Source organism: Camelina sativa, chromosome 3 (assembly GCF_000633955.1).
Source record: "Camelina sativa cultivar DH55 chromosome 3, Cs, whole genome shotgun sequence".
In the NCBI taxonomy this organism is placed as follows: Eukaryota; Viridiplantae; Streptophyta; class Magnoliopsida; order Brassicales; family Brassicaceae; genus Camelina; species Camelina sativa.
In genome coordinates this window covers 6712849-6728129 of record NC_025687.1, presented here as the reverse complement: position 1 = coordinate 6728129, position 15281 = coordinate 6712849, and the positions used below count along the sequence as shown (strand labels likewise).

Below are 15281 nucleotides of genomic sequence, written 5' to 3'. Positions count from 1 at the left end.
TTAAAGGGGTTGTCGGAGCCATACTCGATGCCTTCGCGGTAATGGAGAAGCCATATGAGCATTAGAATAACCGCTAAGATGCCAAAGAAATGAGCCACAAGTGTAGAAAGCGACGAGTGACGCTTTAGATCCATTCTCAAATTTATGGTTTTGGTTCTGAACACTTCTTTTCCAAGAAGATGATGACTTAATCAATGAAGAAAGATAGAGAGAGAGAGAGAGAGAGAGAGAGAGAGAGAGAGAGAGAGAGAGAGAGAGAGAGAGAGAGAGAGAGAGAGAGAGAGAGAGAGAGAGAGAGAGAGAGAGAGAGAGAGAGAGAGAGAGAGAGAGAGAGAGAGAGAGAGAGAGAGAGAGAGAGAGAGAGAGAGAGAGAGAGAGAGAGAGAGAGAGAGAGAGAGAGAGAGAGAGAGAGAGAGAGAGAGAGAGAGAGAGAGAGAGAGAGAGAGAGAGAGAGAGAGAGAGAGAGAGAGAGAGAGAGAGAGAGAGAGAGAGAGAGAGAGAGAGAGAGAGAGAGAGAGAGAGAGAGAGAGAGAGAGAGAGAGAGAGAGAGAGAGAGAGAGAGAGAGAGAGAGAGAGAGAGAGAGAGAGAGAGAGAGAACAGTAGAGAAGAAAAGAGAATGTGCTAGATTGAGTATCACCTGTTCTGCCGGGTAAGGGACTAAGGGTGATATGATATCTAATTAATAGGGTTATTTATACTAAAGTAATTGAAATGTGAAAACAACCCAAACAATATATATACAGAAACATAAAATCGCACGTAAGTGTTGACGCCATATTTATAATCGAATATAGACCTCTAGCTTAAGCAATGTTGTTAAAAACTGACCCGGCCGCTAACAAACTGGTAAGATTGATTCGACAACAATCCGGATGAAAATTGTGGCCATTTGCAATCTTTAGACTCCTCATTCCTCAAGACTAATATTACAAATGTTCTGCACAAAATGAGGATGGTATGCTGATTATGGTGTTGATATTATTATAAAAATATTTAAAATTAAAGGGGCAAATACAACCTAACTCATTTAGTTTTAGTACTACTATCTATAAAGAAGATATCAGCCTAAACTATTTTTTATCGGGTAATTAAGCCATATAAGTCTTAACACAATTCGATGTTCGGTGAGCAAACTGATTGCTTACGTGTAAGGGTTTGGAATATAAATGACGGGAAGTTTCGATTGCGAAGACAGCTAAGGGTTCCAATCTTTTGGATTTTTTCGTACGTTTGATTCTAATCTCATCTATCTACCTCACTTTGGCCCTACCTTCCATTTGCCCTTTGTCTAGAATTGCAATCTTAACTATTTTTATGTATAGTATGAACTTATTTATCCTTTATGCTATGTTAAATTAAGAGAGCGATCCAAGACGTCCAAATAGAGGAGACAGAGGACTCCATTACAACGTCCAAAAATAAAGGATGTTTCGTTTATTCTTAAATATAGAGAGGTAGGACATAGTTAAAAGATGGAAGAAACAAGGCTGGTTGTCGCTTTGTTTTTTTTTTTTTTAACATAAAGAACGGCGAGAATGATAGTTTATACTTTATATATTTGCAAAATACTAAAAAAGATGGATTAGATTGGGGTGCGATTCAAGGAAAGTATCTGCACCCAACCTCTATGGTCTATACAAATCGTTTTTATGTGTATATCGGAAAATGAAATGACAACACTAAAGTTACTAACTAAAGCAATTTAGGATTGGACACACGAAAAAAAAGAGGATTAATAAATTAATTAATGTTGAACTAATATCTGAGCTGAGTAATTAGTTGGCGTTGATATATTTCCTACGTCAGTGGATTATGTATTTGATGAAAGGAGAGTTAAAATAGCTTTGCTGCGTGGCTCGCTCCGGTTGAAAAACTTTGGTCAATAGACCGATCTTGGTTTTTTTTTTTTTTTTTGACTAAAAAATGGTCAACTATCTTGACCAAATTTTCATCAAATACTTTGACCGATTCAACAATATAGTTATTTAGGATATTCAGTTATTTATTTTGCTTGAATATGTAGTCTAAATATTTATGTAATAAAATCTTCTTCTTTTGTTACCTAGGAGTATAGCATCTATTTGAATATATAATTTTTAAAAGTGAATTTTGAAGTTTTTCAAATGATAGTTCGGTCAAATAGCATAAAATACATGAAAGAATCCATGTTCAATTATTTTTACTTGTAGTATAGTCAAATACTTATGAGGGAGAAATATATAGGTTTTTCATGATTTTATTCTCAATACATCGAGTATATATCACTAATTGATCTTAGATGACATATGAGTGCATATGACTAGTGGCTTACCAAAAAAAAAAAGGGGATGACATATGAGTATGGTACATAAGAAGTATGATGTAATGACAGGCATGAACTTTTCTACATAACTTTTTTTTTTATAATATAATTCTCATAATACAAAGATGCTTTAACTAGTATGGTACATTTCAGGCCTTGAAACATAAAAGGCCCATAACTATTTCTCACGGTACAAAATCGCATGGCCTTAACCTTAATTAATACTGTATTTAATAGCTTACAAGTGATCATATAAACCAGTTCCCCCTAATCGGTCACGCACGCTGATCAACTTATTTTATTTGGGGATAAATAATGCACAAAACCAAATCTCGGATCATAGCCGTTGGATCCAGCAAAATAAACTTAAAAAATTACCCACATGCATGGGAGGAAAATCCCCATGAAGAAACTAACGGCTTAGATTTACCAACGTGACATTTGATGCAAACAAAATATCTCACGTTAATATTCCACATTGGGATCTTCCATTAGATTCCATGAGCTCCAGAGCTAACACAACGGGCACGTTAGCAGAATGCAGCAGAACACACTCTTTGTCTTCGCTAATTTGCTCTCAGCAAACTTGTTGGGACGATGACCGTTGTGAGTTCCCAAGTTATTTATTACTACTAGTAAATTCCAACTTTTCTAACCAAACCCAAGAAGAAACGAATATTAATATAGACAGTATTTGTTTTTGGAAAAAATATGGCTAACTACAAGTATGGAAGAATACATGGTCACACATACCAAGTATACTATTGTATCCTTAACTACACGAAGTATATGTATTATATGGCCACATGCATGAACTATATGACGTTATGTGATCAACACCATAAACATACAATCCGGTACACTGGTCGATTGACTCCGGCGAAGTCCGACGTTGACTGCGGTGTTGACCAAAAAAATGTATTATTTTTTTCTATTAAAACTCAAAAATAAGAAATATTATGTAAACATTTTTTTTTTCATGATTAAAAAATATATTCAGTTCAATATCTAAATATTTTTATATATCTTTAACTTATTCATTCTTATAATTAGTTAATTTTTATTTTTAAAGCTAAAATAATGATTAATTATAAATCTTTGATAATAAGACTATTTAAATACTACAAAATCATAAAATCAAATTCAACTACTTTCATTATAAAAAATAATATGCAAAAGATTGAGTATATGACTCTTTACTTTATAGTTTGCATAGTAAATGTTGTATAAAATTTTAGATATTTTTATTATAAAATTTGCATACTCTTAATAACATGTTTACAACAACAAAATAAATTCACAATATTTACTTCTAATATATAAAAGATAAACATACAAAAAATTGATTTTAGCTAAACAATATAGAGGATATGTTTGCAAAAGGGTATAAAATAAGAATATTTTTGCAAATACCTTTATATTACATCTTGAAAATAATTATCAATGATTTTTATTTAACAATTAGTTTATGTTTTAAAAATAAAAATTAACTAATTATAAGAATAAATACATTAGAGATATATAAAAATATTTATATATTGAATTGAATATGTTTTTTAATCGTGAAAAACTATTAATGATTTAATATAATTTTTCTAAAAAAATTTAGAATACAATTTTTTAGTCAACGTTGGAGTCAACGTTGGTCTTCGCCGGAATCAACGTCGGTATTCGCCGGAATCAACATCGGTCTGCGCCGGAGTCAATCGACCGGTGTACTGGATTGTATGTCTATGGTGTTGACCACATAACGTCATATAGTTCATGCATATGGTCATATAATACATATATTTCATGTAATTGAAGATACAATAGTATACTTAGTATGTGTGACCATGTATTCTCGTATACTTCGTCTAGTTTGCCATCTTTTTTCATTTGTTTTTCATACCATATGTCCATATCTACGCACAACAATGATATTGTTGTGAATTTGCTTTATTTATGTAACGCGCGTGAAGCAATTGCGGACCTACCCACCTGACAAAGGGTATTAACGGCGTCAAAGTTGCCGTTAATTGCGCTGCTGAATACTAAATTTTATATATTTCAATGCCATTATCAGTGGGCACCATCACAAGAGAGGTCCAACGGCTACTTGATGCTGATGTGTAAGAAATGTGTATGCATTAGCTAGCACTCACCGAACATAATTTAAGCCCCAGTCTGAAACAAAAGTCAGACAAACAAGCCATTCACAAAAGTAAGCAAACAACAAATTATGTGTAATGTATCATATTCTTCATAGTTCATACAAAGTCACCCTATAATCAAAGGGAATGTATGAGAACTTGCTTAAGAGTCTTAGCACAGCGTTGCAAAATATTCCAAGACAACTATTAAGCGAATCAAGGAGTTATTTTTTTTAACGAGAAATAAAAGAATCTTCATATGCTACGTTAAATACGAAATAGTCAAAACATCAATTATACTATATGCTTTTAATATACCTCCGGGTCAGCGAGTCACTACTGATGTAGTAAAATTTTGCAGGTGTTAGGTGGAAATAGTTACTTCATGTATTATAGTTCGAGTAGGCAATTAAAGTTGCTTTACACTTAATAAGTTCACTAACCAGTACGATACCGTTTACGCTTATCGATCATTCATTGGCACAGCTCCGCGGTGGTGTCAAACGTTACATCCTGACCATTCATCCCCGATGATACTCCTGCAGCTTCGACACAAAGTCATTTTTCCACCCACGTTGATTTTTTATGTATCCACACTTGTCTTATTGGAAAGAAAGCTACAATTGAGAAGAGAAAATTCACAATTTTAAACACAAAACAAATATGAGTTGTTTTTATGTATATATTATTCCTACCTACACTGTTACAATGATTGAAACAAATTTTGTGTACAGAACTTATAACCTTTTTTCATCTCTATAGATATTTCTTTTTCTTTATTTTTTTTTCGGAAAGCAAAAATAAAAATAAAATAGCAAGTGTTAGTGACTCTACCTGTGACTATCTGTCGGGACACATGTGTAAGCAGCAAAGCACACCCTATGCTTTCTTCTTGCTACTCTTGTTTTTTCTCTCCTGTCTTTAATACTACCATACCATCTGTAAATTAAAAATATCTGATTGTCTTAAAAATGTAAATAATTATTTTTACGTTATTATAAGTCTCTTTTGATTATTACCATTGTGTTAATCAAAATCTTCCTATTACTACATTGATCTAACAAGAGTAATAAAACTGAAATTTAGTTANTAGTAAAATTTTGCAGGTGTTAGGTGGAAATAGTTACTTCATGTATTATAGTTCGAGTAGGCAATTAAAGTTGCTTTACACTTAATAAGTTCACTAACCAGTACGATACCGTTTACGCTTATCGATCATTCATTGGCACAGCTCCGCGGTGGTGTCAAACGTTACATCCTGACCATTCATCCGCGATGATACTCCCGAAGCTTCGACACAAAGTCATTTTTTCCACCCACGTTGATTTTTTATGTATCCACACTTGTTTTATTGTAAAGAAAGCTACAATTGAGAAGAGAAATTTCACAATTTTAAACACAAAATTAAAAAACAAAAACAAACAAACATGAGTTGTTTTTATGTATATATTATTCCTACCTACACTGTTACAATGATTGAAACAAATTTTGTGTACAGAACTTATAACCTTTTTTCATCTCTATAGATATATATATATATATATATATATATATTTTTTTTTTTTTGGAAAGCAAAAATAAAAATAAAATAGCAAGTGTTAGTGACTCTACCTGTGACTATATTTGTCGGGACACATGTGTAAGCAGCAAAGCACACCCTATGCTTTCTTCTTGCTGCTCTTGTTTTTTTCTCCCCTATCTTTAATACTACCATACCATCTGTAAATTGAAAATATCTGATTGTCTAAACAATATAAATAATTACTTTTTACGTGATTATAAGTCTCTTTTGATTATTACCATTGTGTTAATCAAAATCTTCCTATTTACTACATTGATCTAACAAGAGTAATAAAATTGTGACTGAAATTTAGTTAATTTTATGTAGAATCATAGTTTAAGATTCCATCAGTGTAATTGCCAATTACAAGAATCTTTAGGAAAAAGTTATAGCATTTTTAAAAAATATTTTACTGGTCCAATGCAATAAATAAAGAAAAGTAATTATGGAAAACAAAACAAGCTGACATTATATTTATATGAAGATTAAAAAGTGTATAAACCAACCATAGACAGACGTACTCTGGCCTCACATCATATACTACTATTTTTCCTCACTATATCGGTATATCCTCTAACTCTCTTCTCTCCCAACACACCTCTCCATAGCTCGTCCTCAATACGCTATTTATCCATTTATATCTCTTCTCTTTTCCTCCTTGCTTGTAATATTATTATACACATAAACGGTTTACATAAAGAAATGGGATTCTTAACTCGTTTTCTTGTTTTCCTATCACTCTTCACCGGTTTGGTTTCTGGATTCGCTCTACAAAAGCTTCCTCTTATACAGTTCGACGAAGGTTACACACAGCTGTTCGGTGACCAGAATCTATTCGTTCACAGAGACGGCAAATCTGTCCGGTTAACGCTCGATGAGAGAACCGGTTCGTGTTTCTTGTTCTGTTCCTCTTGAGTCTGTTTTTTGTATTTGTTTTCCTGTTTGTGTTTCTTGATTAGTTTTGATGATGAATTAACAAAAACCATGTTTTATACAGGTTCTGGGTTTGTCTCAAATGATATTTACTTACATGGGTTCTTCAGTTCTTTTATCAAGTTACCAGCAGATTACTCTGCAGGAGTTGTCATAGCCTTTTATGTAAGCAACAATCTCTAAAACAAATATGCTGATTTTCACAAAAAATAAACCCCACCATGGATTCATATGTTTTTAGCTATTTGGGTCCACCCAAAACTATGTATTTCTTCTCATGATTCTTTTGTTTTTCTTCCTACTGACTAGAGAGAAGAGCATAATTCTTGAAAACGTTTTTTTTTTTTGTTCATGCTCAGCTATCAAATGGGGACTTGTATGAGAAGAATCATGACGAGATTGATTTTGAGTTCTTGGGGAATATTAGAGGCAAAGAATGGAGGATTCAGACGAACATATACGGTAATGGAAGCACACATTTGGGCAGAGAAGAAAGATACAATCTTTGGTTTGATCCAACAGAAGAGTTCCATCAATATAGTATCCTCTGGTCTCTTTCTCACATCATGTAAGTAAATAATCTCCCAAAGTTTCTATAGAATTTAACTATATAAAATTAGAATAGAGTGAACAGAGGATTTAGACGGCCAAATTAAAGCCGTTAGATGATGCTTTATGAGTCTTTAAATGATCTTGGAGTCTTGGAGACTCTTTAGCCGTTAGTTGATGTTTCTATTTAAGGAAAGCTAAGCTGAGTCTATGCGAGGTGAGATGGTGACTTGAATTCAACAATTATACTTATAAGTATAGCTGGTGGATTTAGTTTCTTGTTTTGGAAAGTTATTAAATTTACAGCTTTCGATTTTTGGCAACAACAGAGTACCCAAACAGAGTATTTTGGTAAAAAGAATCTAATTCCATTTCACTAAAAAGCTGGACTTTTTTTTACTAAAAATGTCACCGTTTAGATAACTTTCATGTTATGAATCTTTTTTTTGGTTGCAGATTTTATGTAGACAATGTTCCGATCAGAGAAGTGAAACGCACNTGATCCGACTGAGGAGTTCCATCAATACAGTATCCTCTGGTCTCTTTCTCACATCATGTAAGTTCAAACAAAAAAAATGCAAATCCCATCTTAATTAGCTTAGAAATTTAACTATAGCAATTAGAATAGTGACTATGAGTCGTTAGATAGGGCTTTATGAGTCTTTAAATGATCTTGGAGACTCTTTCTTTAGCCGTTACTTGATGTTTCTATTTAAGGAAAGCTAAGCTGGGTCTATGCGAGGTGAGATGGGTGACTTGAATTCAACAATTATATAAGTATAGCTGGTGGATTTAGTTTCTTGTTTTGGAAAGTTATTAAATTTACAGCTTCCTATTTTTGGCAACAACAGAGTATTTTGGTAAAAAGAATCCAACTCCATTTCACTAAAAGCTGGATTTTTTTACCAAAAATGTCACCGTTTAGATAACTTTCATGATTCTTTTTTTCTATTGCAGATTTTATGTGGACAATGTTCCGATCAGAGAAGTGAAACGCACGGCGTCAATGGGTGGTGACTTCCCGGCGAAGCCAATGTCTCTGTACGCAACCATATGGGATGGCTCTAAATGGGCAACTGATGGAGGCAAATACGGTGTAAATTACAAGTATGCCCCTTACGTCACTCAGTTCACTGATCTAATCCTCCACGGCTGCGCCGTCGACCCCACCGAGAAGTTTCCGAGCTGCGAAGATGAAGCGGTCGAGAGTCTCCGGCTAGCGTCGGAGATAACGTCGTCTCAACGGAAACAAATGGAGAATTTCCGACGGAAACACATGACTTATTCGTATTGTTACGACCATATGAGGTACAAGGTGGTTTTGTTGTCGGAATGTGTTTTGAATCCTGCCGAGGCTAAGCGTCTCAGGGTCTACGATCCGGTGACATTCGGTGGGATTCCTCGTGGCCACCGGCGCGGGAAGCACCGGAGCAGGAGCCGCTTAGCCAGAACTGAGTCAATATGAATCGGTGTATATCATCGTTCAGCTAGAGGACATTTTTGGCATTTTCTGTCTTGTATAGGAATATGAATTATGGACTTATTAAGAGAATAATGGAATGACACCGATATATTTTAATTCCCTACTAGTAAAAGAAAAAAATAACGATTTTGCTTAAAAATATAAGTCAAATTTGCACAAAATTGTCAACAAAAAAAGTATTTTCTTGTCTCTTTTTTTCTTCATCTAAATTAATATGCATTCATGTACTCAGTGTCTTGGACTTTTCAACAAAATTGAGTACGTTTGTTTACTTTGTCGTTTGTACAAGTGTTCATTAAGTCCAAATCATTGCTGACTTATTTGTCTATTTTGTGTGACCATATTTACACATTCAGTTCATTCACATATACAAAATGTGTCGATGAATGATAATGTCATTTCGAGGTACATCGATGTAAGAACTCGTGGGTCCGTTTGGGATTGACTTATGTTGCGTGCGTTTTTTTTTTTCATTTATTTAAATTGTGATATTGAAGTTTTGTTTCATTAAATTATATTTTGGGACTTATCACTTATGTAACATGCCATATATTTCCTAAAAAAAAGTTAAAATAACATACAAAAACTCAATAGGTGGCTTGGTTAGGATTACTGATTACTTTTAAAAGTAAGATAACAACGGCTAACACGGATCTCTTCTATACGTGTCATCTTTGGTTATGTATACGACAATTAATAAATGACTTTGGTAAAGAAAGAATAAAATTCGTAGTTAGTGGGATCTAAAAGCTTGGGTTATATAGTCAACATCAGCTTTTACATATTACATTATGTTTGTCGACTTACTAATCTAAATTATCATAAGCCTAATTAATGAAAGTTTGAACACAAACATAAAGTAAAATCTCATCTATTTTGAGATTTCAGCAATATTCATAACTCCTTTAAGATATATGTCGTGGGAATGGACCCAAAACTTTAACAAAATGCCATAACTTTTACCAGACGTATAAAATATTAAAATCTATATACTATCTCATTTGGGGTCATATGGATTCATATTTAATCTTATCATATGACACTATGGGCCTTATGGCCCATTTGATTCAAAAGTAACAAAAAAAAGGTGACGTGATAAAATGCTTAAATTAACCGGCATCTTTACAAAAGATGCGGAATCTCGATTTCGTTCCAAAATCCAATATGATGCATAAAAAATAAAGGGACCTAAGAATACACTAAACGTGAAACTAATTCGATTTGTGTAAAAATGAATTAATCGAAATTTTGCATTTGGCAACTGAAATTTGTAAAATTGTGTAATTATGTATGTAATTTGTTTTGACAATTTTATGTAAGGACAAAAAAAAAAGAGAGTGAGTGATGAATTCAAAAGCCACCGTTTAAGACTCTTAAACGCATGCGTCTTAACTAAGCCAAAAAAATAAAAATACAAAAAAATAAAAATCTTCTCTTACCCTTTACACCTCTTTCCTCAAAAACCCTAGATCTCTCTCTCACCCTTTTAGGGAAGCTTCCCTTAAGTTTTATACATCACTTTAACTAAGATTACTCTCCTCTCTTTATTTCACTCAGCTTCACGTTGAGGACGAGATTACTCGATTTGCCCAGATCTGTCATCGTTTACCTCAAAAACCCTTCACATTAATGGTGATTGCTTCTCTAATATCGTTTTTTGGGTGTAGTGTTTTTTTTTTTCATCCGAAATTTACCTCTTTTCTTTGTGGGTTTCATCTGAATTCCCAGGATTTAGTGTGTGATCTCGTTGAATTGAATCAAAATCTGATCTTTTTTTGTTTTTTCAATTCTGCAGATCTGTTAGAAGGAAGCTATGACTAGTGTTTGTTGATAGTGAGAAATTAAAGGAACCGTTTTTATTTTTATAATCTGAAGTCAAAAGATACTTGCTTTTTTTTTGCTGTTGTTGATTGTTGCCACAAATGGCAATGCCACCAGGAAATGTTACTGCTCCTTCTGAGAAATTGCAGTTTCCTCCGGCCGCCGCAAACGTCGCCGGAAACTGGATCCCCGACGAGAGAGATGGGTTTATCTCGTGGCTGCGTGCGGAGTTCGCTGCGGCTAACGCGATCATTGATTCCCTCTGTCAGCATTTACAAACGATCGGAGATCAGAACGAATACGAGTCAGTGATCGGAAGCATCCATCACCGTCGTTTAGGCTGGTCTCAAGTTCTCACTATGCAGCAGTTTTACCCTGTTGCTGAGGTTTCTTACAATCTTCAGCAGATCGCTTGGAAAAGGCAACAGCAGATGCCACCTCAGAGGCATTACAGTTCTTCTGATCAGGTTGGGAAATTTGGAGGAAGGAGATCAGGGCCTGGTGGGTTTAACAAGCATCATGGTGGTGGTGGTGGTTACAGAGGATCTGATTCGATGGCGAGAAATGGGCATAGTTTCAATTCCACTTCGGATTACCATAGCGTAAGCAGTGATCGTGTTGAGCATCGGGAGGAAGCTAAGCTAGCAAGTGATGTTAAGGCTTTATCTGTTATAGAGGAGAAGAAAGGTAATTGAATAGTCTTTGTTTGGCTTCAAGGCTTTGTTTGCTTGTCAGAAAAGCAAACTTCTTTTGGTGCTCAATCCTTTTTGCAATTTGGTATGACTGTATGAGATAGTGCATTGTGTTTATTGTGGAACATTTTGGTGGTGGATGTTACGGTTTTAGTCTTGGGACTCGTAGCTTTACAGAAAATGTAAATTTTTGTTTGTCTTTTGTCTGTGGGACAGATGTTAGCGAGAAACCGAAGAGCGTTAGTAAAGACGAGAAAAAACTGGAAAAATCTGCTACTCAAGAGGAGATAGTGAACCATAAGTGTAACTCGGCTTCTAAAGGTACTTTGGAAAACCTGGTTTCTTGGTTTTTAAAACCGGATATTAGACTTGGTTGGAATGTAACGATTATGCGTTGTTTCAATCGTTCAGATAACAGTCTCAGTTCTGACCAAAAGCAAGAAGGGAAAGATAAAGAGTGTCCTGCAAGCATGGCAAAGACTTTTGTTGTGCAAGAGATGTATGAAGCGAAAATGGTGAGTTAGATCTTCTTTAGTGTCTGTCTACAGTTTAGGCCTAGGACACTAAGTTGCTGAGTTTTGTTGAGTAGGTTAATGTTGTCGAAGGACTCAAGATTTATGACAAAATGGTTGACGCAAAGGAGGTTTCTCAACTCGTTTCTCTTGTAAACAATCTGAGACTTTCTGGTAGAAGAGGTCAACTTCAAAGTAAGAATCTTTGTTTGCTCTACTGTAATGATTTAACTTGTTTTTAGTTAGGTCTTAAACCGTTGTTTAATGGGAAACAGGTGAGGCATATGTGGGTTATAAACGGCCAAATAGAGGACATGGACGCGAGATGATCCAACTTGGTCCTCCCCATAGCTGATACGCCGCCTGATGATGAGAGTATCAAAGGCATGTCCTTTATAAGTTCTCCCATAATTTCTTCTCGAGTTGTAATTTTCTGTGTATCGGTTAACATAAGATATGGGTTTTGTGCACAGATCGAAGAGTAGAGCCAATCCCATCAGCTCTTTCAGACATCATTGAACGTTTGGTCTCTAAGCAAATCATTCCTGTGAAACCAGACGCTTGCATCATTGACTTCTTCAGCGAGGTTATAGTTAAACTGATTGCTAAATTCTTTAAAACCCCTAAAACTATTTTGTTTCCGTTTTCTTAACAAAGTAGGAGTTTTCTTTTGTCTCTCTATATATTGTGAACCATAGGGAGATCACTCGCAGCCCCATATGTATGTTCCTTGGTTTGGACGACCCGTGTGTGTCTTGTCCTTGTTTGAATGCGATTTCACATTTGGAAGAGTCATTGTCTCTGATCATCCTGGCGACTACAAGGGATCTCTCAAGCTGTCTCTCACTCCCGGGTAAACTAAAATGCTTATCACTTATTCTGCAAAGTTGAGAGATCTTCCAATCCTTTTTGTCATCAATCATTTTTTGGTACTTTGAAAACAGATCGGTTCTTTTGGTGGAAGGCAAATCTGCAAATCTTGCTAAGTATGCAGTTCACTCAACGCGAAAGCAACGGGTACTCATCACCTTCATCAAATCCAAACCGAGAAACTCCATAACCGGATCTAACTGGGGACCTCCGCCTAGCAGATCGCCGAATCACTACATCCGTCACCCAACTGGACCACCTAAACACTACCCTGTTATCCCAACAACTGGTGTCTTGCCCACACCGTCTCACCGCCCTCCAAACGGAGCTGTTCAACCGATGTTCATTACCCCTTCTCCTCCTCCGCTCGCCGCTCCAATGCCGTTCCCAGGTGGTGTGCCACCAGGGCCAACGGTGTGGCCACTGTTGCCACCTCATCCACGACACCCGCCGGCACCACAACCTCGAATGCTCATCCCTGGCACTGGAGTGTTCCTCCCACCAGGTTCAAACCAAGAAGTGGTTTCACAAGGCTCCCCAGAGAAAGCAGACAACAGCGACGGAAGCAGCAAGGCTGCAGAAGGAAAGTTAGATGCTGTGAAAACGAAGGAAGAGGCTGCTGCTGCAGGGGAATACGATGACAGTACTAATTGTAAACAGAGCAATTAGCTGAAGAAGAGAGGAGATAGAGCAAAGAGAGGAAACTAGTTTTTGGGAGATATGAAATCTGAGGTGCAGTTTATATAAACTGTAAAAAAAGAGCGGCGAATTCGATGAAATGTCGTTTGTTTTTGCCACTTTGAGGAATTATTTTTAGGAAAAGACGAAAAGCAAAATTTACCCGTTTTCTTACTCTCAAGAAATCATCATTTATCTTTTTAATCCTTTCTATTAGATTTTCATCTCTGCTACATTTCGCTTACACTTTTGATCTTCCTTTTACAACTGAAAAATCATATCTATATTTGTACATAATAATATATACCTTTCTTTCTCCCAAACATGTCTGAAGATTCTCAACATATTTACTATATGTTTTCTGGTGAAAATAATACGACACAATCTCATCCACAAAAATTGGAGTAGTATTCACGTGAGTCCTGTAACCACATATTATCATATACTGTAATCCTGGATTTACTATATATTATGATTAAAAGAGAATCTGTGCATAGGACAAAAGATATGTGAAATAGTCGTATCTAATCTTTATGGATGAGAATCGGACCCAGTTGTGTCCCTATAACTACAGTCTACAGTATAGGCAAGGCTTAAATGGTCCTGGAAATTAAGATTGTAAATTAAGTTGTTTACAAGAATAATTACTAAACTAAACAATTAATCATTTTAATATATGGAAGCATGACAGAAGATCAAAATTACCTGAATTTAAAAAGTTAAAAGAGTAGTCCAATGAAGCATCATTGTCTCAATTAAGTTTGATATATTTATAAAGTAGTAGTCATTTAGGACATTTAATTCCCATCTTACAATTTTTCAATACTATTTTTATTCGAAAACGTACTTTTTATTCAATAAATATTTCATTGACCTTTTTCTGATGCTGCTGATACGTTCTTTTCATATCAATAATGTAAGGGAATTCGAAAATTCAACGGAATACGATATTGATCATTTAATGATACATCATAAACAATTACGTCCAATTAAACCGGAATTAAGAAGCGGAATAAAGCGCCTCCTTGTAAGTCTTCCAATGATGCAAAACGTGTCCAAAGACATCATAAAACACGACTCTCAGTTCGGCTTCCGAAAAGTGAACCGACATGAATCCTTGCCCATCGTAGTAAAACCTCATCTCTTGTGGGTTCACGTAGTTCACGTCACCTCCTTTCCACGCCTTGGATCCACCTCCACTTGTCATAAATTGTATTTTACTATATACAAACAACCAAAAAGGATGACACTTTTTATTCTACCGCGCGGAGCCGCGGACCGTCCGTTAAGATATCTATAGTTAACTAATAGAGTAATAGGTGCACAAAAAAAAAAAGATAATTTACGAATAAATAATAATATTCTACCTGTCCATGCTGCTAATGTGTTCTAAGCAATGATCATGCCCGTTGACGTAGAGATCCACTTCATTCGCCTAGTTAATCGTAAAAAAGACAATTAGATCATTATTTGCTATATTGGTGGGTGCATTGCATATTTCACGTGCATTTAAATGAAAAATTTATGATATGAATTGAATTGTTTTGTTACTTGAAGAATAGGTAAAATGTGCTTCTCCAACTCAATGGTGTTCCCGTGGTGGCCTGCGCTTTTAATCGTATGGTGACCAATCACTATTTTCCACTTTGCAAGTGACTCTTTCAATGCCACGTCGACTTCCTGTATTATTACAATTATATACCTTTCGTTACTCACTCGGTAAAAGTAAAACAATTCTGCATTGGTA

At 35.3% G+C, this 15281-nt stretch overlaps 2 protein-coding genes and 1 pseudogene across 3 annotated transcripts in view; 2 read left to right on the top strand and 1 right to left on the bottom strand.

Annotated features, from left to right (window-relative positions):
• On the top strand, positions 6490-9060 carry LOC104773523 (probable xyloglucan endotransglucosylase/hydrolase protein 28). Of its 2 annotated transcripts, XM_010498153.2 has the most exons (5): positions 6490-6882; positions 6994-7094; positions 7289-7440; positions 7978-8034; positions 8436-9060. In XM_010498153.2, the coding sequence occupies exons 1-5, from the start codon at positions 6699-6701 to the stop codon at positions 8941-8943; spliced, it is 1002 nt and encodes a 333-aa protein (XP_010496455.1). In that variant the 5' UTR covers positions 6490-6698; the 3' UTR covers positions 8944-9060. The 2 variants fall into 2 exon arrangements, with proteins under 2 accessions (XP_010496455.1, XP_010496463.1); XM_010498161.2 differs by lacking the exon at positions 7978-8034 and having other exon boundaries at positions 7289-7497.
• LOC104773517 lies at positions 10345-13758 on the top strand (annotated as a pseudogene).
• Positions 14397-15281, bottom strand: part of LOC104773509 (purple acid phosphatase 3-like) — a 3463-nt gene continuing 2578 nt past the window's right edge. The window contains 3 exon segments of the mRNA XM_010498140.2: positions 14397-14754; positions 14902-14969; positions 15086-15214. Of these exon segments, the coding sequence (XP_010496442.1) occupies positions 14535-14754; positions 14902-14969; positions 15086-15214 (417 nt within the window). The 3' untranslated portion in view covers positions 14397-14534.